Source organism: Hippocampus comes, unplaced genomic scaffold (genome assembly GCF_001891065.2).
Source record: "Hippocampus comes isolate QL1 unplaced genomic scaffold, H_comes_QL1_v1.1 scaffold111, whole genome shotgun sequence".
In the NCBI taxonomy this organism is placed as follows: Eukaryota; Metazoa; Chordata; class Actinopteri; order Syngnathiformes; family Syngnathidae; genus Hippocampus; species Hippocampus comes.
The window spans coordinates 614089-635780 of record NW_017805698.1 but is presented as its reverse complement, the minus strand read 5'-3'; the positions used below and the strand labels follow the sequence as shown (position 1 = coordinate 635780).

General features: G+C 40.9%; 2 protein-coding genes across 6 annotated transcripts in view; both read left to right on the top strand.

Moving 5' to 3' along the window:
• The window catches only part of tbc1d4 (TBC1 domain family, member 4), a 40800-nt gene extending 25075 nt beyond the window's left edge, over positions 1-15725 (top strand). For 2 of the 5 annotated variants that reach the window (XM_019882334.1, XM_019882333.1), the window contains 12 exons: positions 316-486; positions 1854-2002; positions 2888-3073; positions 4939-4941; positions 5903-6064; positions 6915-7073; positions 7151-7251; positions 7863-8006; positions 9291-9450; positions 11089-11258; positions 12407-12583; positions 13390-15725. In XM_019882334.1, coding sequence (XP_019737893.1) covers positions 316-486; positions 1854-2002; positions 2888-3073; positions 4939-4941; positions 5903-6064; positions 6915-7073; positions 7151-7251; positions 7863-8006; positions 9291-9450; positions 11089-11258; positions 12407-12583; positions 13390-13626 — 1819 coding nt within the window. In that variant the 3' untranslated portion in view covers positions 13627-15725. The remainder of the gene's footprint in view (positions 1-315; positions 487-1853; positions 2003-2887; positions 3074-4938; positions 4942-5902; positions 6065-6914; positions 7074-7150; positions 7252-7862; positions 8007-9290; positions 9451-11088; positions 11259-12406; positions 12584-13389) is intronic. The other 3 variants (XM_019882335.1, XM_019882336.1, XM_019882337.1) reach the window with 3 other exon arrangements.
• A 603-nt stretch (positions 15726-16328) lies between these two features.
• klf12b (Kruppel like factor 12b) overlaps positions 16329-21692 on the top strand; it is an 89128-nt gene continuing 83764 nt past the window's right edge. The window contains exon 1 of the mRNA XM_019882338.1: positions 16329-16663. The gene's annotated coding sequence lies outside the window, so the exon portion shown is untranslated. The remainder of the gene's footprint in view (positions 16664-21692) is intronic.

Here is a 21692-nt window from a genome sequence, read left to right as displayed (position 1 = left end):
TATATATATATATATATATATATATTAGAATTTAAAGCAAATAAAAACTCTAAAAGAATCAGGTTTTTGTTGTTTATTTTTGTTTATACAGCACAGTAGTAGTAGTTGACATTTGATGAAAGCTTACTTGTTAAACTAAATATGAAGCACATCAACATTGTCCTCTATTTTTATTATTTGCAGCACTTTGATCCCACTCCTCTAAACAAATGCTTCATGCGCTCCTGAGCGTGCACCCCCTCCCTTCACCTCCCCTCCCCTTCCACAAGTGCATAACGTGTTTGTTTTCCATGTGCGGGGTGGGGGCTCACGCAGTCCCGTGGTCGTGTCGAGAACGCGCAGTGTCTCGGAGAGCCAGTCCTTCAGCCTCCCCTCCTCCTCTTCCTCCTCCTTCTCCGCTCCCACTTTCCTGAAGAGCATTTACCAGGGCTCGTTGGGCTCACTGGGCTCCCTGAGCTCGCTGACGGACAGTGGGAGCATCAAGAGGTGACAGGATGATGATATTTTTCTTTTTTTTTTTTTTGATGCTGGGATAACAGTAAATGTTTAAAATGTTGGCTGACCAAACCTTTTAACACCCAGCTTTTATTTTATTTTTTCTTCTTTTTCCTGCCCATCAACAGTGAGAACCCTCACACCCTCTTCCTGTCTCGTTCCAAAGTAGAAGGGGACGCTGTCGTGCTTGCATGTGGCTGCGGAGGTCTCTTCTCTGCATGGCCAAACTAAATACGTAACCCGATTTGGAGCTTTTTGTCACTGTGTCACATTTGTAATTCAAGCTGGCGCAGGAACAGGCGTGTCATTGAGCGTGGCGGCACTCAACTGAAGCGTGGTTGCCCGCTTTGGCGGAAAGAAAAGGTTAATGTTTACATTATTAATAGGATTCGTTGGAGCACATCATTGTGAAATGTCACTTCCACACTGTGAGGATCGTCCTTGTCATTTCATTGAATAAATCATGCCCCCCCAATCCCCCATTTTACCTTTCAGAAACTGAAACGAATATCAATATGCAAGATTTATTTCTATAAATCTCTGCAGGTGTCTCTTCAAATGATCACTTCTCCAGTATGCCGAGGAAATCACAATGTCCCATTACTGGTCAGCTATTTTTAGAACAGGCCACTGGGCAACTCCCTTGTTCACGGGCAGCGTGTTGGCTGGACTAAAATAGAACTTTTTGTTACAGCTTTATTCTCATCACATGACAACCTGATGAGTGCAACAGTACAACTTCATTACAACTAAACAAAATACCACCAAAAAATACTTTATTCTCCCAATATTAGAACTGTAATCATTTGTGAAATTATTATTTTTCCCCAACACAAAATCTACACAACCACCACTACCACAAGGAATAACTTTTTGAAAGGGTAATTAAGAGTTAGCAAGAGTTAGCAATTGGGAACGAGAACCCGGGTAAAGGAAGCGAAAGCAACGGTGCTCTAAATATTTTCCTCTGTGCAAACTGAATTGAAAGTGGCAAGGATGTGCGTGGATCTGCACTAATCACCTTATGACAATAGAATAAATAATAACCTAGAAAGGATTCATTGACATGATGAATGCTTTCTTTCTACAAACGCTTCGCTGACTCCAAGTGTGTTTTTCCTAGCTGTGGCTGTTTGCTTCATTAACATATCTAATAGCTGCCACGTGTTTTTTTTGGGGGGTGGGGGGGATGTTTATCACTCAGCACAATTGTATTAACTCCTGTAGTTTCTATAAGGTTTCATCTGTGTGCGTTTCCATTTGCTGATGTCCTTGTAACATAACACTAATTTTGTGTGTGTGCGTGTGTGTGTGTGTGTGTGTGTGTGTGTGTGTGTGTGTGTGTGTGTGGGGCGCAGTAATGGTGAAGGCAGGAAAAGGACACTGTCAGGCTGCAGCAGCGACTCAGTGAGCGGACCGTCCCCGTGTCCGCGTAGGGTCTCGTGGAGACAGAAGATTTTCCTGAGGGTCGCCTCACCCATGGGCAAGACCTCCATGCACCCCTCAGGTCTCGTCAATCACTCTGAAACCCTAAAAAAATTAAATAAATACATAAGGTGCAGAGTTCACTTAATTGTTGCTTAAAGCTGGTATCTTAGTCAGCGGTGAATGCTTGCAAACATGGCGAATATTGAGATTTCGCCAAAGGAAATTTGAAAACATTTCTTGGTGAAAAGAAACAATGTTTGCGACAGGTGAAATTCGTCTGCGCACATATTTGCAACATTTACGATCACTGAAGAAAGCTAAGTCGGTGCTGTGTTCGCAAGTAGGGCTGTCATTATTGAATCGTTTTAGAATCGATTCTCTTAACGACTCTTCCATCGAATAAGTCATCAGCAATGCCCCTCCAACTTCCAATAAGGCAGTTGTATTTTCATCATTATGAAGTGGAAATACTATGCAAATAGTCACAATTTTGCCGTGATAATGAAATTGACAGACGTTATAAATGATGAGAAAAAAATACTTTTCCAATAAAGCTGCACAATTACGAGGACAAAGTCACATGTTTTTAAGTGGATCGTTATGTTTATTGATAATAGAGTTAACATTTTACCAGGACTTCAAATCTCATAATAACATTCTTCAAGATTTTGACCTTTATTTGAAGACACAAAGGTCGCAATTTCAACAACAAAATGTTGCATTACTATGGAGATGAATCATATTTACTCAAAAAAAATAACCTTTATCAGTTTGAACATTAAATATGCTGGTTTTGTAGTGTATTCAATTAAATATAGGTTGAACATGACTTGCAAATCATTTTATTCTGTTTTCATTCATGTTGAACACAACGTCCCAGCCTCATTGGAAGTGGGTTTGTCGATCGCAATTCCTCAGACGGGTTCGATTTTTAGTTTTTGTCCTTTTTCCTTGATGCTTTTAGACCAGTCAGATAACAGGGAGCTGTTGCCGCTGTCCCCTCGCGGCCCGCATTCGAGCGTGGACCCTCTCAGTGGTGGCGGGGCTCGGCCCAAGAGGACAGGGGCCGACTACCGGACCCTGTGGAAAACCGCAGTCCGCCAGCAGATCCTCTTGCTGCGTATGGAAAAGGAGAACCAGAGGCTCGAGGGTAAATATTTCTGAACCAATGTCCCTCATCTTCTCTTCAGTTGAAACACTGATGATAATCTTTATAAGTCATGTGACCATCACAATGGGCCCATTGTTGGACATCCAATGGTTATACAAAGTCGACTTACTCATGTTCAAATGTCATATTTTTGCAATATAAAGAACATGAGGACCTACAAAGTACTAGAACAGGGCTCACCAACGTGATGCCCTCAAGGCCCACATGAGTAGCCCGAGGGCCTGTTCTAAAAATAGGTCACCAGTGATGGGACATTGTGATTTTATCGTAATGTTGTAAAAGTAAGTGTTTGAAAATGTAAACTCTGGCAGAGATTTGTAGGAATAAAGTGTCGCTTGTTGATACTGTATTGATGTTTCCTAATTATGAGATGTGAGATGAACATTTCCAACAGCAACATTATCCAACCCTCCGTCTATTTTCAACACCTCTTACCCCAAATGGACTTTTTTACAGCAACATTATGAATGGTAATTTCAGAACATGTCTTATGTGACAAGGGTGTATCAAGCTTCGCATTGATCAATACCCAAGAAGTAGCTCTCAGTTCCAAAAAGATTGGCGAACCCTACACTGGAACATCAGAACTTACTTGCAGTGAATCAGAACTTTTCTTCGTATTAAAAAGGTCTTCTTTTGGTCAGTTGAGTTTTACAAATTGTAAGATGACATTAATGATGGAAAAAAGTTTGAAAGGATTGATCTCAATCTCACTTTCGGGCGGCCCGACGGTCCAGTGGTTAGCACGTCGACTTCACAGTGCAGAGGTACCGGGTTCAATTCCAGCTCCGGCCTTCCTGTGTGGAGTTTGCATGTTCTCCCCGGGGCTGCGTGGGTTTTCTCCGGGTACTCCGGTTCCTCCCACATTCCAAAAACATGCATGGCAGGCTGATTGAACACTCCAAAGTGAGTGTGAGCGTGGACCGTTGTTCGTCTCTATGTGCCCTGCGATTGGCTGGCCACCAGTTCAGGGTGTCCCCCGCCTACTGCCCGAAGACAGCTGGGATCGTCTCCAGCACCCCCCGCAAACCTTTGAGAATAAGCGATTGATCTCGGTCTCATTTTTTTACATTACAAAAACCCAGCGTTTGAACAGCGCTGTGGAGACATTTTAATCCTCACTGTGCATTTGCGCTGTGTTGAATGGAACTTCTTGCCTCAGCCATTAGCATGTGCGTAAATAGCACAGCTGGTGACATCACTGCTGTTTTTGTGAACAAGTCCACATCCTGCTGTATTTATAGAGTGTGTGCGTGTGTGGCACATTCACACATGCCGATGTCTTAGTCACAAACATGCAAAGTAGTTTAAAGGGTGTGGTACCACTTTCCTGCCAAGGGACATCCTCAAAACACAGTTACCTCAGCGGAATATTTTGTGAAACATTTTGCCCCCTAAAAGCCAGCAATGAAACACCCTGAAGATTGTTAATGAGTCTACTTTGGGGGACTTCAGAACCGGTTTTCCAGCAGTTTTCAATGTATGAGGCGAACCACAACTGAAGAAAAATTCAGATTCCTCCCTTGCAATCAACGTCAATACTTGAGTAAATACACACCGGATGCCTCTCGGAAATATCGTAGTATTCTAAAGAAGCACTTCCACAAATAAACGTCTGGCTTTCTCTGCACTTCAGCTGAGTAAATAAACACCGCCTGCGACTATTTGAGTAAATACAGCATTCGTATTATTGGTGCAAATGAAAAGAAACACATGCAAACGATATTTTAATTCCATTCACTTTCTGTGTATTTTGTTCTGCTGTCTGTGTAAAACACCAACACGTCTTTTTTTTTTTGGTTTGTTTGTTTTTGACACCAATGCTGTGAATAACGTTTCAATAGAAGGTAAGCAGCATCAACAAAGTTCTCAGGGATTTTTTAAATTATTATTTTTTTGCATGGCTTTGGGTTCATTATTCACCTGAGCTCTTCAGTTCTCTTGTTGCCGTCCTGTACGCAGTGTACAGTGTTCTTTTCGGTTATATGGTGGCCTCAAGCATAACAGCTGATGGTGTTTATCTGATTATTTACTGTGTTGTGGCTTTCCTTGTCCGAAGGGTCTTCCAGTGGTGATTCATGTTGAAACATGTCAGGGATGGCATCCATCTTGACACAGTGGAAGCTCTATGGCTCAGGGGTGTCAAATTTGTGGGCATCTTAATTTTTTTTTTCGGAAGAAATGATTTAGCAAGAGAAATAATCCATTCCGGGTTGCAACTGGTCAAAATAAACCATACAGGCAACTCCTCAAGCGTAACATTGGGACTTTTGACCTATTTGAACAGTTTTCTGTCATTTTGAAATTCTTGACAAAATAAAGTTGTAATATTACTACTTTAACAGAAAAATACAAAATAAAAATTGATATTCCACAAGAAAAAATTCCGATCATCTGATAGTAAAGATTAAATATTGCAACAAGTAGTTTTTTTTTATTTAGTAGTAATTTTATTAAAGTATGAGAAAAAGTTTGATGATCATAATGTTGGATTGTAATTACTATTATTGAAATCTAGTTCTACAGTCATTTTGTGATAATAAAATTGTATGACAAAAAATGTGCATGAACTGAACTGAATGCACTTTCAATAGTTCAAGAAAAGAGTTTTATTATCTGGAAAAAGTTGGAATTTTCAGTTTAGCATCTTCCCAGAAATGGAGGTTAGAGGTTCCACTGTGTGCGACTGTTGGTTCGTGTCCGTGCTCTTTTTATTATCTGGTGTGCAGAAATATGGGCGCAAACATTAAATGCTGAGCGACGTGACCAGCATATATGATTTCACATATACTATTTCTTTCTACTCAGAGAGTCGGGATGAGCTGCACATTCGCAAGATGAAGCTGAGCTACCAGGAAGTGGGCCCCGACTCCCAGGAGTTGCAGGCATTGTGGGAGAAAAAATTGACGGCACCGGGCAGAACTACAGTGCGGCAGGACCAGGAAGATCTGTACCGCGCACTCTGCCAAGGTGAGTCATTAAAAAAGAAGTGATGGAATCTCTACCGTGTGATGATTTATTTTATTTTATTTTATTTTTTTTTAAGGCTGCGGAAAGGTTTTGACCATTTCTGTTGTGTCGATCTTAAAAATTGAGTCGGTAGGTGGCGATTATTCGAGTAATCGTTTGGAAATTCTAGAGGAAAATCGATTCTAAACAGATTCGTTTATGACTGCCCAATTTTTTTTAATTGGCAGAAGGGAGCACTGCCTGATGGCTGATGGCCGCACGCTCCCTTCCAACATCTCAGCTGTATTTGTTGGTTGCAATAATTTGAGCTTTTCGCTAATTAGCCTTTGGACCTGGCAGACCCATTCTTCCCCATTCACACCCTTTTAAACATGACTTTCAGAAAAAAAAAATGTTTTGGAGCTAAAATCTTAATTTTGTATTGGAAATGCTCCACGTTTTTTGGGAAAACATTTTGAACATCTGCTATTTTGCGTGAGTATGCTTCCTTATTCCCACCTTTTCCCAATGGCAAAACAAAGTTACTTTCTTGCACATACTGAAGTCAATTTGAGTCAACTCAACTTTATTCATATCGCAACAACCACCACTGCACTAAAGAACTGTGCACGAAACATTAAATTATACAAAAAAATGGTTACATGGAGAGAGAGAGAGAGAGAGAGAGAGAGAGAGAGAGAGAGAGAGAGAGAGAGAGAGAGAGAGAGAGAGAGAGAGAGAGGTCACATTTTCATTTTGATGGGGAAAAGATAAATACCCAAGTGTGGCGTCATATGGTCATTCCACTTTTACTCTGGCACATCCCCTGTAGGGCCCACCAATATGCCGCATTAAATGTCTTTGTGCACAGGCGTTCCCAAAAGTCGGCGTGGGGAGGTGTGGTTGCTGCTCTGCCACCAGCACCGCTTGTGTCGCAGACATCCTCAGCGCCAGCCAGCTAACGACACGCCATACAGGGATCTGTTGAAGCAGCTCACCGCACAGCAGCACGCCATTCTGGTGGATTTAGGTGCGTAAAGGCCATTAACGTCGCACGTTACAGAGGAAACGGTGGAGTGTCATGCAGCATCACCTGTCTTGTCTTAGGTCGGACCTTCCCCAACCTCGAGTACTTCTCAGCCCAATTGGGTGCTGGACAACTTTCCCTTTATAACCTGCTCAAAGCCTATTCTCTTCTGGACACAGAGGTACATTTACTCCCCAAGTAGGGTTATATTTATCAAGGAGAGAAAAAAAAGCTCACTTCAGGACAAGCATCACTATGGTAGAAAGTGAAGAATTCTTCAAAAAAGACACTTCAAGCTCTTTATTGCCAATCAAAGTTGAGGTTTACAGTGAAACTAAACATAGAACACAGAGAATTCCACATGTATTTGAAACCACCGCTTTCTTTGCCTTTTAAAAGTCTGCTGAGCATGATGCGAACACACAGTGCAACGCAGTTGACATGGTAACGCTCATCACTGCTACCCGTGGTTTTTGAAGCACTCATGGTTGAACACAAACGATGAAGCAAACACATGTAGACAGGTAATGTAACAATACTCACGGACATATATTCTTGATCCTCTGCGAATAGTGACTTATATGACTTGTATGTCACTCAAAGTAGGACTGTTTGAAGAAGCAGCACTATTCTTAGTTGCCTCCCAGTCACGAAGGGCATACTAGAAGGTTATCACTTATCAAAAATAATTATTGATTAATTTTGGTTAGTATCCAATTAATGGTTGCCCCTATAATAATATAATATGTGAATGAATGAATGACTGTTATTTGATGTTGCTTGTGCATGCAGGTGGGCTACTGTCAGGGAGTCAGCTTCGTGGCTGGCGTGCTGCTGCTGCACATGAGCGAGGAGCAGGCCTTCGACATGCTCAAGTTCCTCATGTATGACCTCGGCATCAGACGCCAATACAAGCCCGACATGATCTCTCTGCAAGTGAGCGCGCCACAAATTTCTTCTTTATCAACAGGTCACCACGGGTTGATTTGCAATTTTGTCACCATGGAAACCTGTGCATCGTCAATAGAAGCGAAAGGAAGTGTGTTTGACCCATTGCACCTTATGCAGCAATGGATGTGTTTCATTCTTACTCTTTTCATGACTTATTTTAAAAGAGAATGTTTTGCGGAAACAAATATGTCATACATAATTATTTATTATATTTATACCAATGAAAAAAAGCCCAAAACCAAGTAAATCACTGAAAAAAATATACTGTTGATTTTGATATTATTGTAGATGCTCTAAATATTAATACAAATTTTACCCAGCCTCATTAGTTATTGTTATTTTGAACAATAACAACAGAGCAAGATTAATTTTACTTTAAGTATTATTGCTAATATTGCTGCTGTTCTTTTTATGCAATCAAGTCCTCAAGGATACACACACCTACCACCCATCCATTCTCTATACAGTTTTTTCTCACAAACACAACAATACACAAAACATTTTGACATTTGATCAGATTTTTTTTAAGTCATAAAAACAGAAATTGAAAAAAAATAATCAATATGCTGTATTGTAGTGTGTATTATATAATTATTGTGGCTATTATAATAAATATATTGCTAGTATTAATTGATGACATAGTAGGATGGTTTGCACTATGAGCTGTATTTGCAAAAAAAATAATAGTTTGAAATTCCACTGTACGAAAAGTAAAGTGCTCCTTTTCTTTTCCTGACTGCAGTCACTGTGTAGTAGTACAGTGTACAGTGCGTGCCTATCTCATGAAGCTGCAAACATTTGTTCACCTTCCTATGAGTGACCACACCTTCAAGCTAGCTAGTAAGCTGTCTTGTTTAAACATCAGCTAACATTTGTGGGGGTGTGAAAATATCAGCTGGCACGCTAATGTTTAACGCCAGCACAACTTCCTGTTTAACGTCTGTGAGGACACAAGCTACCTGTGCGGGACGGTAAACGGCATTTTCATACCTTTCTTGTGTGTTTTTATTATCAGGGTGACTTATTCTAATGCAATGCAGAGAGAGTAAGCACGGTGCGTGCCTCAGCAAGCCTCTCCTGCTTGGGATTGTGCAGCGAGCGGCTACAATAGCACGCATTGTTCCCTTTAATCTGCCCTTTACAGATCCAAATGTTTATTTTTCTGCGTTGCAGCCCATTTTGTAATGTGTGTGTGTGTGTGTGTGTGTGTGTGTGTGTGTGTGTGTGTGTGTGTGTGTGTGTGTGTGTGTGTGTGTGTGTGGTGCATAGATCCAGATGTACCAGCTCTCCAGACTGCTGCACGACTACCACCGTGACTTGTACAATCACCTGGAGGTGTATGAAATCTCCCCAAGCCTGTACGCCGCACCGTGGTTCCTCACGCTCTTTGCCTCGCAGTTCCCCCTCGGCTTTGTCTCGCGCATCTTTGGTACGCTGTTTTAATTACTAATCTAATTGTAGCTTCACTGTGCTATTCATGCTTACTGTTGTGCGGGAGTGGAAAGTCACAAAAGTACAGGGTTACCCTGTGAATTTATAAACAAAGACTAATTGGCTTCCACCCAAAAAGGTTTGTCGTTGCCTGTAAATGCCACAAGATGGCAACTAAGCACTTTTTTTCTATTAGTCAAGGCTATGGCCTTACGAACTGAACTGTACATTGAGCTTCTTCCCCGAGTTCAGTCTAGTTATTTGGCCTAATGATACCACAAGATGGCACCAAAGCAATATTTTAAGATTAGACATGGTTTTGGCTGGGCGACACGGTGGTCGAATGGTTAGCGCGTCAACCTCACAGTGCAAAGGTGCAGGTTTCGATTCCGGCTCCGGACTTCCTGTGTGTAGTTTGCATGTTTCTTTCTGTGCCTTTGTGGGTTTTCTCCGGGGACTCCAGTTTCCTCCCACATTCCAAAAACATGCATAACATGAATGGCAGGTTAATGGAACACTCCAAATTGTCCCTTGGTGTGAGTGTGAGCGTGGATGGTTGTTCATCTTTGTGTTCGCTACGAGTGGCTGGCAACCGGTTCAGGGTGTACCCCGCCGACTGCCCAAACACAGCTGGGATAGGCTCCAGCGCGCCCACGACCCTCATGAGGATAAGCGGATTAGAAAATGAATGGATGGATGGTTTTGGCTTAAGCCAGGCATGTCGAAAATACGGCCCATGTTCAAATTTCCACTGGTCCACAGCGTCTGGCATAAAATTAATAATGTGTGGCCCATTAGCACTGTCCACAACAGTAGAAATGCATATTTACAAATAAAGCTACTTTATATATCACCAGAAGGTGGTAGCAGACCTTTGGCTATGCTCACTGGTGCTTTAGGAAATAGACTCCGAACATGCTCTGCCTCTCCAAACACACCACTCTCAAGAGTCATGTTAGGCATCATAGTGTATTTCCAAATGCACCCCTTGCTGCATGACCCTTGTGTGGACTTTTCCAGCCCATTTCTAAAATAGAGACTGTCGTGAAGAAAAGGAAAGTTGACAGAGAAGGCTGTTTTACTCCTTACTTTGTCAAAAAGAATCTTTTTAATCTGAAAAAGTACATACGACCTCATTATGTTTTTGTTAGTTATCTTTTTAATCTGAAAAAGTACATACGACCTCATTATGTTTTTGTTAGTTATTATCATTATCTAATTTGGGAATGTATGCGGTTCAGATAATAGATGGATGGATGGTGGTTCAGCTCACAACTTTAGCAAAGCTATGGGAACATCCAGTCAATGCTAGCTATTGTTTTAAACATCAAAATCCGATTTACAAGTACTATGTCAGTAAATAGGAGAGGTAAACTATTCTATTTTGTGTGCAAAAAAGTTTTTTTCTTGGTACGTTGAATTATCAAATAGGGTGCAAAGCGTAACTGATAAGAAAACCCTTTTCTTTAAACTTTTGTACATAAGTACATGCCAGTCAATACTAGTATTATTTATTATATGACTGGAATATTAAGTCTTCTTTTGCCAGAGACCAGCCCCCCCCCACCCCCCCACAAGGTTTTGTACTTACGTAAGGTGTGACACCTCTTATGTTTTGTTTTGTGTTTTTTGGCAGATTTTCTATTCGTCCAAGGCACGGAGGTCATCTTCAAAGTAGCCCTGTGCCTGCTGAGCAGCCACCAGGGGGAGATAGTGGAGTGCGATAGCTTTGAGAGCATTGTGGACTACCTGAAGACAACTCTTCCCAGCCTCACTCAGACTCAGATGGAGCAGACCATTGCCAAGGTGGGATGTCTTGGGTGTCTCCTACTACCGTTTGCTTCATTTGAGTTTTCCTGCAAAGTTAATAATGGTCAAAAATCAATATTCCATCTCATTTTCTATGCGTCTCATGAGTTTCACATAAATGTCCTAAGCATTCCTCGCACCGTGGTGATCAGCACAAGATATGCATGTGGCGGCCACCAAATCTGTGTCACACCTGTTCAAACTCTGATATCATATGTCACATGATGTAGATGTTATAAAAAAAAAAAAAGAAAATCAAATTGATCTAAAAAAAAGAACATTATCAATGAATAAGATATTTGTGACAAGAAAAATCTACCGTAATCGGTTACTTTACTTTTTGCACACAAGTCATTTTAAGCATACAGTAATTAATTAAGTCTCTGTACAAATATGGTGCCACATTGTCTCCTCATGAATAATGGCGTTTAATAAAACACCAAAATTTCAAGCCACCTGACCTCTGAAACGCGCAAAAGAGCCTCAATTAATGGGCCCATGTTTGGACTTCCCGAATGGAGCCGTCCACATGTCGCCTGCAGCGCCTGGTCAGTGGTGAATGTATGTATGTCAATGTATGCTTCTAACTAGAATAGAACAACCAAGTGTGCACCTTCGGTTGCGCTATTGAAGCTGTAAGGGAAGTGGGAATGGTGTGGTGTCCTGTTTGAAGATTCAACTGAGGTGGAAATGGAAGGAATGAGTGTAGTACGTCGTAGAATGTAATGTGCCGACTAGCGTCACCATGGAAACTGAGAGGGTCAAAGCAGTTAGCCGTTGCTTCAGCACACAGTTTAGAGGAAACATTGGTCAAAAGTTTTTAACATGTATTATCTTATTTTTTTTCCCCCAAAACTGAAAACTTTAAAAGTGTATTTATTATTCTGTTCCAAGGTCACCATCATAAAACTTGCATTAACTTTACAGGCAATGTTTAAGTCACATTTTACCTTTATTTTGGTTTGTTTGATTTTTGATTTACTATCGTACAAGTGTAAACAAAAGTAATTACTGGAAAGGATCCCAAAGCCTTATATCTGACAAATCAACCACAAATAAGAACCCGCTCTATACTAAATTCCTGGTTAATCACTCAATGTACTGTACTGTTGAGTGTCTCACAGTAACACATTGCTGGTCGCCAGGTGACGGAGATGGACATCTCCAAGCAGCTGCATGCATACGAGGTGGAGTACCATGTGCTGCAGGACGAGGTGGGAGAAGGGGGCGCTACGCCCGACGACTCGGAGCGCCTGGACAAGTTGGAGAAGACCAATGTGCAGCTGAAGAAGCAGAACATGGAACTGCTGGAGAAACTTCAGGTAAACAGCATACGTTTGAGTTGGTGGCTGTTGGTGGAAAGGTGTAAGGTCTCAGATTTCCTGTAGATGGCAGTGTCACAAAACTTAAAAGAAAAATAAAGGCAGCGCATGTTCAGAGCAGTAATTTGTCACTAAATTAATTGAGCTCTTTTATAATCACTAATATCTGATGCAATATAGTAGCAGCATGCTGTTATTGTGGTTTGCAGGTCCGTCTCACAGTTGACAAGTTCTGGATTCAACTCTTCCAAAAATGTCAGTTTTCAGATATTTGTCAAGGATTATTATACTAAATCCTGTTTGACTTGCCATGAGATTAGTTTTATTTCATTTGTCCTCTGAAATATTTAACACTGTGTATGTTTACATTTTTATGTTTATAATAATCATTAAAGGCCACCTATTAGTGTTGTGGTTATCCATCCGCTACACAGTTGACAACTCCCATGCTTGATTCCCCCCAAAATTGGTAAACATCAAATATATTCCAATTATATTACAGTGGGATTTGGGAAGTACAGTCAACATATTGTTGACAGTAATATGTAATGACACAACAATGACTTATAAGACACCCAATGTGTACTGTGTATGAACATGTTGAAATTCATAATCATCTTATGGTAGTAAGGAATACTTAATACTGTACGTTTTAGGGGTTTTTTTTGCATTCAATTTTCATAATTCACGGTTTGGGCAGCTTGGTTCCAGATCATCCGCAACCCTAATAAGGAGAAGTGCTAAGCAAAATGCATGGATGGATGGAAATATGAAAGAACACTATCCTTCTGTGATGTTTTAACCAGGCGGCCCGGCAGAAGATCCAAACCCTGGAAACCAACGTGGAGAACTTCCTTTCCCGCGAGAGCAAAATGAAGCACGTGATCCGCACACTGGAGCAAGAGAGGTCGGCCCACCAGAAGACAATCGAGCGCATGCGCTCTTGCCTCCCGCCTGATGTACTCACCGACGTGGAGATGACCCACATCAAGGCGCCAGCGGCGCCCGACGCAAAAGCCAAAGCCGGCGCCAAGAAGCCGTGATTGCGAACAAAAGTGTACAGTGACTTGCAGAGGGGTGTAGTCGGACTCCAGTTTTGGCACACACACTGCACTGCTCGATCACATCGATTTGATTATTGGGGACAGTACAGTGGAACATCTAAGGTCCGTACCCACAGGAAATTATGGGGAGGAGAAATAACCCTGGGTCGAACTTGACATTTATTAACTGTACAATGCAAGTACTTGAAGTCACAATTTCATTTTCATTTTAATTGTGTCTTCCTTTGACTTTAGGGATTCCACTGTTAACTCTTCACCTTTCACCCCAAGAAGGTACAGCCCAAGGGTTAAAAAAGAGAGAAAAAAGAAAAAAAAGGTCTTCTACCCCATCGACAACCCGTTTTTCATCTTTTCCAAAAATGAATCTTTATGTAGCATTGACTGTTGTGTAAAATCAAGCACAACACCCCAGAGTGGATTTCTTGGAAGTAACACTCGCTTTTCTTACGAATGGCTTTGCTTTTATTCACTTGAAGCTTTTGCTGTTGTCGTTGAATGTATTTTTCGTCCAAAGAGATTTTTCTTTCGTTTCCAGAAAAAAACGACTTGAACTTTTCAGAATGTCTTCTTCTCCTCTTTAGGAGGAAGTGCCTCTTTCAAAAGCTCAGACAGGATGTGAGGTCGTCTGCCTCCTCGGTTTCCTGTGTGACTGACCGCAGTGTCGCCTCCATGTCAGAACTCAATCAAACAAAACGTTTGAGGTGGAGGATTTGAAGATGACTTTCCTTTTTTGCTGCTTTTGCCAAACCAAAACTCTTCTCACTCTGCCCTTGCGAGGGTTGAACAACATAACACTTAATTGATTGTTAAGAATTTTGGTCAATTGTGTCGAGTAGATTGCTGATGTCTTGAACATGGAGAGCACTATATAGCTGTGATAAGCAGGAGGCACTCTTAATTCACTCTCAACCAGTTTGCTGTCTAAAGAAATCCAACGTGATGTCAGTTGTGGCCTACAGCCACACTGTGACAAAAGAATCCGAAAAATTACGAGCTTTTTACAACTTTTTTTTCCCTGTAATATTAAAGACTTATTTCTCAAATAATTAAACTTTTATCATTTTAAAATCTGTCTGTACTGATTCACTATCCACTACTTTACTGTCTAAAGAACACATTAAAACATAAAATAGTTCCCGTAAATATTATTTACTATTGATTTTTATAAGACTGTTTGTTTTTTTTTCCCATAAAGTGCAACTTCATTCTCTTATTCTGACTTAAACATAGAAGAACACCTTGACATCAGCGAATACCAACATCCATGTTGTAGTAGAAGGGATTAGAACCAATTCTCGTCAAGAAACAGTGTTACTTTTTTTTTCTTTAAAAAAATAAAAAGTAAAGTCAACAGACTGAAACCAGCAGAGGTGCTGTCGATTTTGTCTTGACTAGTTTGCTGTCTAGAGGAGGCTAATATGACATCATGACAATTATCGTACTAGATGTGACATTGGCACGGGAATAGGAGTCCAAAACATTCAAAGAGAGTTTTCTTCATCCATTTAAAAAACATGAGCAAATTAACAATCGATGACTTGATGGTTAATTTTCCCCGTGGTCGGAATGTTTGTACAAAGTTGTTGTTTTTCTCTTCTTTTTTTTTTGTGCAGGTGAATTGATGTCCTTTTGCTGTGTGCTAATGTGCTTCTTAAGTTTCCGTTTCACGCGAGTTGCATTGTTGCAGAATAACATGCTCCTTCTTTCCTGGCACCTCACTTTTGTTTCAAGTGCGCCACCCCGTTTGACTCACCTGTTCCGGTCCTGACTGAGAACGAAACATCCCCGAAATGAAAGCACATTTGATTCCGTCTGTCAGCCTCCTCATCCTTGTACAGATTTGTGTCTTTGTACACTCAATTTTAAGTGCTATGAGTGTGGAGTGTTTTTTTTTTTTTTTTCTTGGCGTTTGCATATGTTTACCAGCACTTTGCCTTGTTTTTGTTTTGCTCAGGTAGTGTGCTGATTACTGGTGCAACACGTTTATCTCCAGTTTGCGCTACTTGTTGGAAATTGTCAATGAAAACCAAAAGTGTTTGGTTTGTTTTGGGGACGAATAAAAAAGGTTTTGTATGTTCTGTGGGATTTTAACTTGAAAGTCAAAATATTTGTCCCTTTTATGGAATTTTACAAATGAGTACCGGGTACTTGAACTATGCTGCAAAGAAACTGATGGACTATCAGTCCAGAATAAAGTAAAAATTATTAGAGAAAAAAAATAAATTAGGGGTTGTAATGGAATGGAATTATTTCTCAAAATAATACAACTTTTAAGAATAATTCTACCTTTCTCCTTGGAGTTGGAAAATAATTACTAGTGTCTTTAAAAACACAATTTTTCCATTTATATTACATCTTACATTGTTAACATTACTAAAATTGAGCCTATTCCAGCCATCTTCGGCCAGGAGCCGGGGTACCCCCCAACTGGATGCCAGCCAATGGCAGGCCACACATAGACAAACAGTGTAGAAAAACTATGTTTCAATTTGTGCATTGTCCTTCCTAAGGGGCTGGAGGATGGGGTGTGAATCCCAATAAGGGTCAAGTGTTTGCTTGTTTTAATTTTGTAAAATATAATCAAATTAAAAAAATATATTGACAAAAACAGCTAGATCAGTGATGAGCAATTAGGGTCCTTCGCCTACTCTCGGACTGGGCCCCCCGATTAATTTCTGAAAATAAAAATATACTGTTGCTCAGCCATTGGAAGATGTAATACCAGTGTTAACCACAAGACAGCAGACGTCGCTCATCAGTGCCTCCAACCCCCAGGCTAGAATTGTGAAGAAGAGTGTGTCATGGACCAACAACATCGATCTCAAAAGTATGCAAACAACAGTGATTGTGTTTTTTTTTTTCCTGCAGCGATGACAGTTCGTTTAAAGTTCATGGGCATTTAGTAAGAAGTTGTCCTCCCAAAACATGGATTTATTTAACGCTTAAAAGTGTTTCAACTGTGCATAGTGGTTTGTGATGGACGCATCCAGGACCAATTTCATTGCTGTTCACACAGGTGAGTGAGCCAGCCTATTCGTTGGGGAATTGATTGTCGTGTTGGAAAACATATGATTGGATAATATTAAAAAAAATACAGTTGAGTTTTGTCAAAATAATGCACATAAAAGTTCCTGGAATTAATCTTGATTTGTTTTGCAGCAATGCCATTTTTTTATACAACTGGTTCGGAAGTGTGCGGTCCTATGTGCCCCCCCCCAAGTAGCGCTGATGAGTAACAGCCCCCGCCTCGATAAAAGTTGCATTATCCCTGGGCTTGCTACATGAGCTCCACGAACATATTATCGCCAGCTAATTCGGGATTTAATTATTTCACCCGCTTGCTTTGTCTGGTGGCGCACTGGATCTGAGAATGGCAACTTGGGAAAACAATGACTATTCTTTTTTTTGAAATTATAACTTTAAATAGATTTTAAAAATCGATATCTATATTGCACATTACACCATTACCATAAAATGTTTATTTTCTCATTCTTCTTATATTCTCATTACAAAGACATGTTATTGTAATATTATGTCTGTTTTGTTTTTAAAAAAAATGGACCTATTTTTCATGAAATTGCAGCACTTGAAACTTTGTTGTTAGATTAAACCTAATAAATGTTGACTTTCCCTCGTGTTGTAAACGCAACATTATTTTCTAAACTTTTATCTTGGGGAAATCTAACTATTCTCTTCAGAATTTTGACTGTTTTCATAAGATTAGAATTTACTTCGGGGGAGGGGGGAATGCTACTTGGAAAGAGAAACACTCTTCTTTTTGGAAGATTGCATGTATGTTTAGCTTCCTCTCTGGATTGGATGCAAAGTATTTTGACCAGAATGAGTTCCACTGCCAACAAGGGTCTCTGTTAGTGAACCCCTCTCCCCCCGCTCCCGATAGGATGGTCTAACCGCTAAAGTGTGGTCTGCAGTCACACTCTGCAAGCCTGTAGCTCATCCCGCATCCAGATGACCGCCAACCGGCAGCCTATCACACAATAAAAACAAAGGAGGCCACATTCCTCGGGTATTCCCACACGAGCGTACATCCTGGAGCAGGGGAAGAGCGGGACACCGGGGTGGAGGAGTGGGGGCCGGCGGGGGGTCCAATGGGGACTGACTGTGAATGACACTTCCTCTGCCGAGCATCTTATCAGCTCTGTTCACGCTCTCTTATTCCAAATCCTCACCCTCTCAATCCATCTCCTGCTTGATCTGGGGTCTTGTTAGGATGCTCACTCAGGAAAATGAAGCAGTAGTTTTTTTTCTTGTTGTTGTTGTTGTTGTTTTAATAGTACTGTAAAACTTCTTTTCACAAGCAGTTGGGAATGAGCCCTGCCTCAAAAGGCAAAGTAAAGAGAATTAAGTAATTGATGCCTCCCCCATTGAAAAGGTTTTGAATTAGAAACTTGGAAGAAAATCTGTTTTTTTTGGGGGGGGGGGTTTGTCTGAACGAAACTCCTCAAGTCAACATAGTTCCTCGACACCAAGATGCCACAGGATGGCCAAAAATATATATTTTTTGTCAAAATGAAATTCCTCAAAGAACTTAAACAGAGTTGTTTGATACCAAGATGCCTGAAGTTGGCGCCTTAAGCTGAGCACATAAATTGTGAAAGGTGAATTTTTTGCAGCAGAATAACAGGATAGCCGACCCCCCCGCAAAAAAAAAATCTTTGAATATGTTGTAGCGTGAATGTGTGGCCTCAGTGTATATGGTAATTACTGATGGTAATACCCTCACATGTGGGAAAGGAGAGCCACAGTAAGCTTAGCACGTTTCAGTCATTTGTTGGGTGTCGGGAGATTATAAACACACAAACTCAAAAGCTGCTGTCAGCCTTAGCTCATGCCCAGTTTCTCACACGGGGGCGGCATGGCTCACTGGTAGAGTGGCCTCTCCTACCCCAGAGGTTGGGGGTTCAATCCCTGGCCATTGTCAAAGTGTCCTTGAGCAAGATACTGAATCCACAGTCGCTCCTGATGCTGCGTCATCAGTAGGTAAATGAGGAAGTAGTGTTAAGCGCTTTGAGTACAAGTGACAGCCATGTACCATTTATGCAGACTCACTGTCACACGCTGCGCCTTCCAGGCTCCACCTCTCAGAGACACATAATCTCACACACAGACACAACAATACATAGAGTATTTTCTGTACATTTTATGCTTGCAATTTTTTTCTGTTCAAATGTGTTTTTAAAATGTGTGTAAAAAGTCTGTTTTAGAAAGTTTAATGCCAAGAACGCATAAATACAGGTACAAGGCAATGCAATGTGCTTCACACAAAGCCTTTACAAAACAACTAGGGACATTCAAAAGCTAAATAGAGAAAACAAACTTTGGAACAACTTAGGAAAACCGTTAGGGATATTAAAAAGTAAAGAAATAATAAAGTAGTGTTCTAAAATGACAACAAGACTATACAGTCAAATTAATTTAATCAAAGGGGGGGGGGCATCGTTTTCACTTCTCCCGGTACTGTATTTGATTTTTGAACGTATTACCACCGATGAACCATTCACTCTATAGATGTTCAGGTACCAACTACATTATGTTATTACATTTGTGTGCGTATATGTCACAAGGGGCTTTGGAGGTCGATAGCAGCAAACGGGAGGAAAAGTTGATGATGTAAGCCAGCTGCGAGAGAGCCAAGCAGCTTTAAGAGTGTCCTCGTGCCTTATATGGAAATTTTATCTGCTCCACTCCTGGTGCACTCCCAAAACATTGTTCTAGTGGACCACAACCACTGTTATGAGTAGAACAGGCACGCTCGTCATTTGCTTCCCAGCATTAGTAAGTGCGTGGTAAATGTGCAGCAGAGTGATAGATACAGATGGAGAGTTGTTTTTTTTTTTTTTTTTTCCTCCCCCGGAGGGAGGAGACAAGTACGGGAACGGGAGGGAAAACAGCTGGAAGGGCTGGGAGACCCAGGTGGGCTCCATTGGGTCCAAAGAGTGAATATGGCTCCCTTGAGACCTCATTCACACACGTGCATATGTTCAGTAGTATGACCCTTGAACCGTGCAATTAAATTCATTTATTTGCTGTGACGTATTCTTCGTGAGTCACGTCACTCTTTGGTGGCGCGAGTCCATCCTCATAAAATTCAAAATCACGAGCCGGAGAGACCATAGTTTCTTTCATTCAGCATCAAACACAGTTTTAGATGGCCAGAAACACATAACATCAAAACCCAGAAGCTGACGGCACTGAAAGCGTATATTTCAAAAGATGTTTTTCCTGACATCACATCCGCTATTTGCCGATTGGTTCATTCCACTGTCTGTTTGCTCAGGTTTGCCCCGCCTCAGAAATGCCATTCCTGTGACTGTGACCACTCATGTTGATTGGGACAATCCCCTGTGTCAGCGAATGACCTGCAAACGTTTTTGGCACTGACTTTTATCACTGGTTTGTTTAAAAAAAAAAACAAAAAAACAAAAAACATATTTTGAGGGGTTGAATAATATGCTGTGTATCGTGTTAGGTGCGCTTACACAAGCCAGATCGCTTCTATGTACCACACCGAAAAAAGAATGCTTCTAGGGGTGGAAGTGTGGCGTGCGCACACACACACAAAAACACACAGACAGACACACACACACACACACACACACACACACAAGAGTGTGTGTAAAAGAAGAGAGTTAAATTTTTCTTTTGGTAGGTTCCATGTTTATATAGCCATAGAACACAATATCCTGTGGGCCTTTGAAGATAGGTGAAATTCCTCTAAAATGGCTGGCACTCCGAGGGTTGGCTGTGCTGCAAACGATGACATTGAATTAGTTCACGATCTTTTCCTCATTTTTACATGTTCAATAAATAAATGTCACAAAAAAGATTTCCATCAGAATGGCCAAGGGAAATCATGCGGAACTCATTGGAATTTGGAAAAAAGATAAATTAGAGAAATAGTGAGCTCTCGTTTATCATGGGGTGATGTTCCAGGCTACTTGACTGTGACAGACAACGTATGCAAAGTAATGACCAATTGAATTAGTTCACGATCTTTTCCTCATTTTTACATGTTCAATAAATAAATGTCACAAAAAAGATTTCCATCAGAATGGCCAAGGGAAATCATGCGGAACTCATTGGAATTTGGAAAAAAGATAAATTAGAGAAATAGTGAGCTCTCGTTTATCATGGGGGTGATGTTCCAGGCTACTTGACTGTGATAGACAAAGTATGCAAAGTAATGACCGAATATTCATTTTATTGTTTATAAAGTATTCAGTATTTTTCAAAGCTTCATGCATACAATACCAAAATATATGCATGTGAGGTATGATTTTGTCCATATTCTACCTGTGGCTGAATGTATACGTGCCTTCAAAAAAAAAAGGGGGGGGGGCTAAGTGTTGAAGGGACAACAGAGTAAAAGAATGAAAGTGTAGCCTCAGCTGGTTGTTACTGTAACCGGCAAAACCATTATCCACGCTGCTATGAGTGACTCAACGTCAGTTGTGACAAACATCAGGTCATGCGTGAATATGTGCTTGTATTCATTTTGTTAGCTTTGTTCACTAAAACAATTGAAAGTGCACCAGTGGCTGTGTCTATCCTAGACCAAGTTAGGAGGATTTATTGTTGATTCAAATTCACAATCGTGGTTTATTTTAAATTAGCTAACAATATTTACTTCTCTGTTTTATAATTTAATGGGGAAATTTACAGTCCACAGCAGCAAGATAATGGGGAGAAAGAAGAAAGAAGAAAAAGAAAACAAACACCGTTCAATTAAGTGCAATATAAATACAGATATGGAAAAGTCACAGCGCTATTTACAATTGTCTTCCACATCATTTGTTTATTTTTTATTCAGCAGCCTGACAGCAGTCGGTTGGAAGAAGCGGTGGTATCGCTCCTTCTTGCAGCGCGGGTGTAACAGTCTCTGGCTGAAGGAGCTACCTAGTGCTGTCAGGGCGGGCTGGAGGGGGTGGGAGGGACTGTCCATCATAGCTTTTAGCTTAGTTAGCATCCTCCTGTTGCCCACCTCCTCCAGAGTGTCTAGGGAGCAGCCCAGGACAGAACTGGCC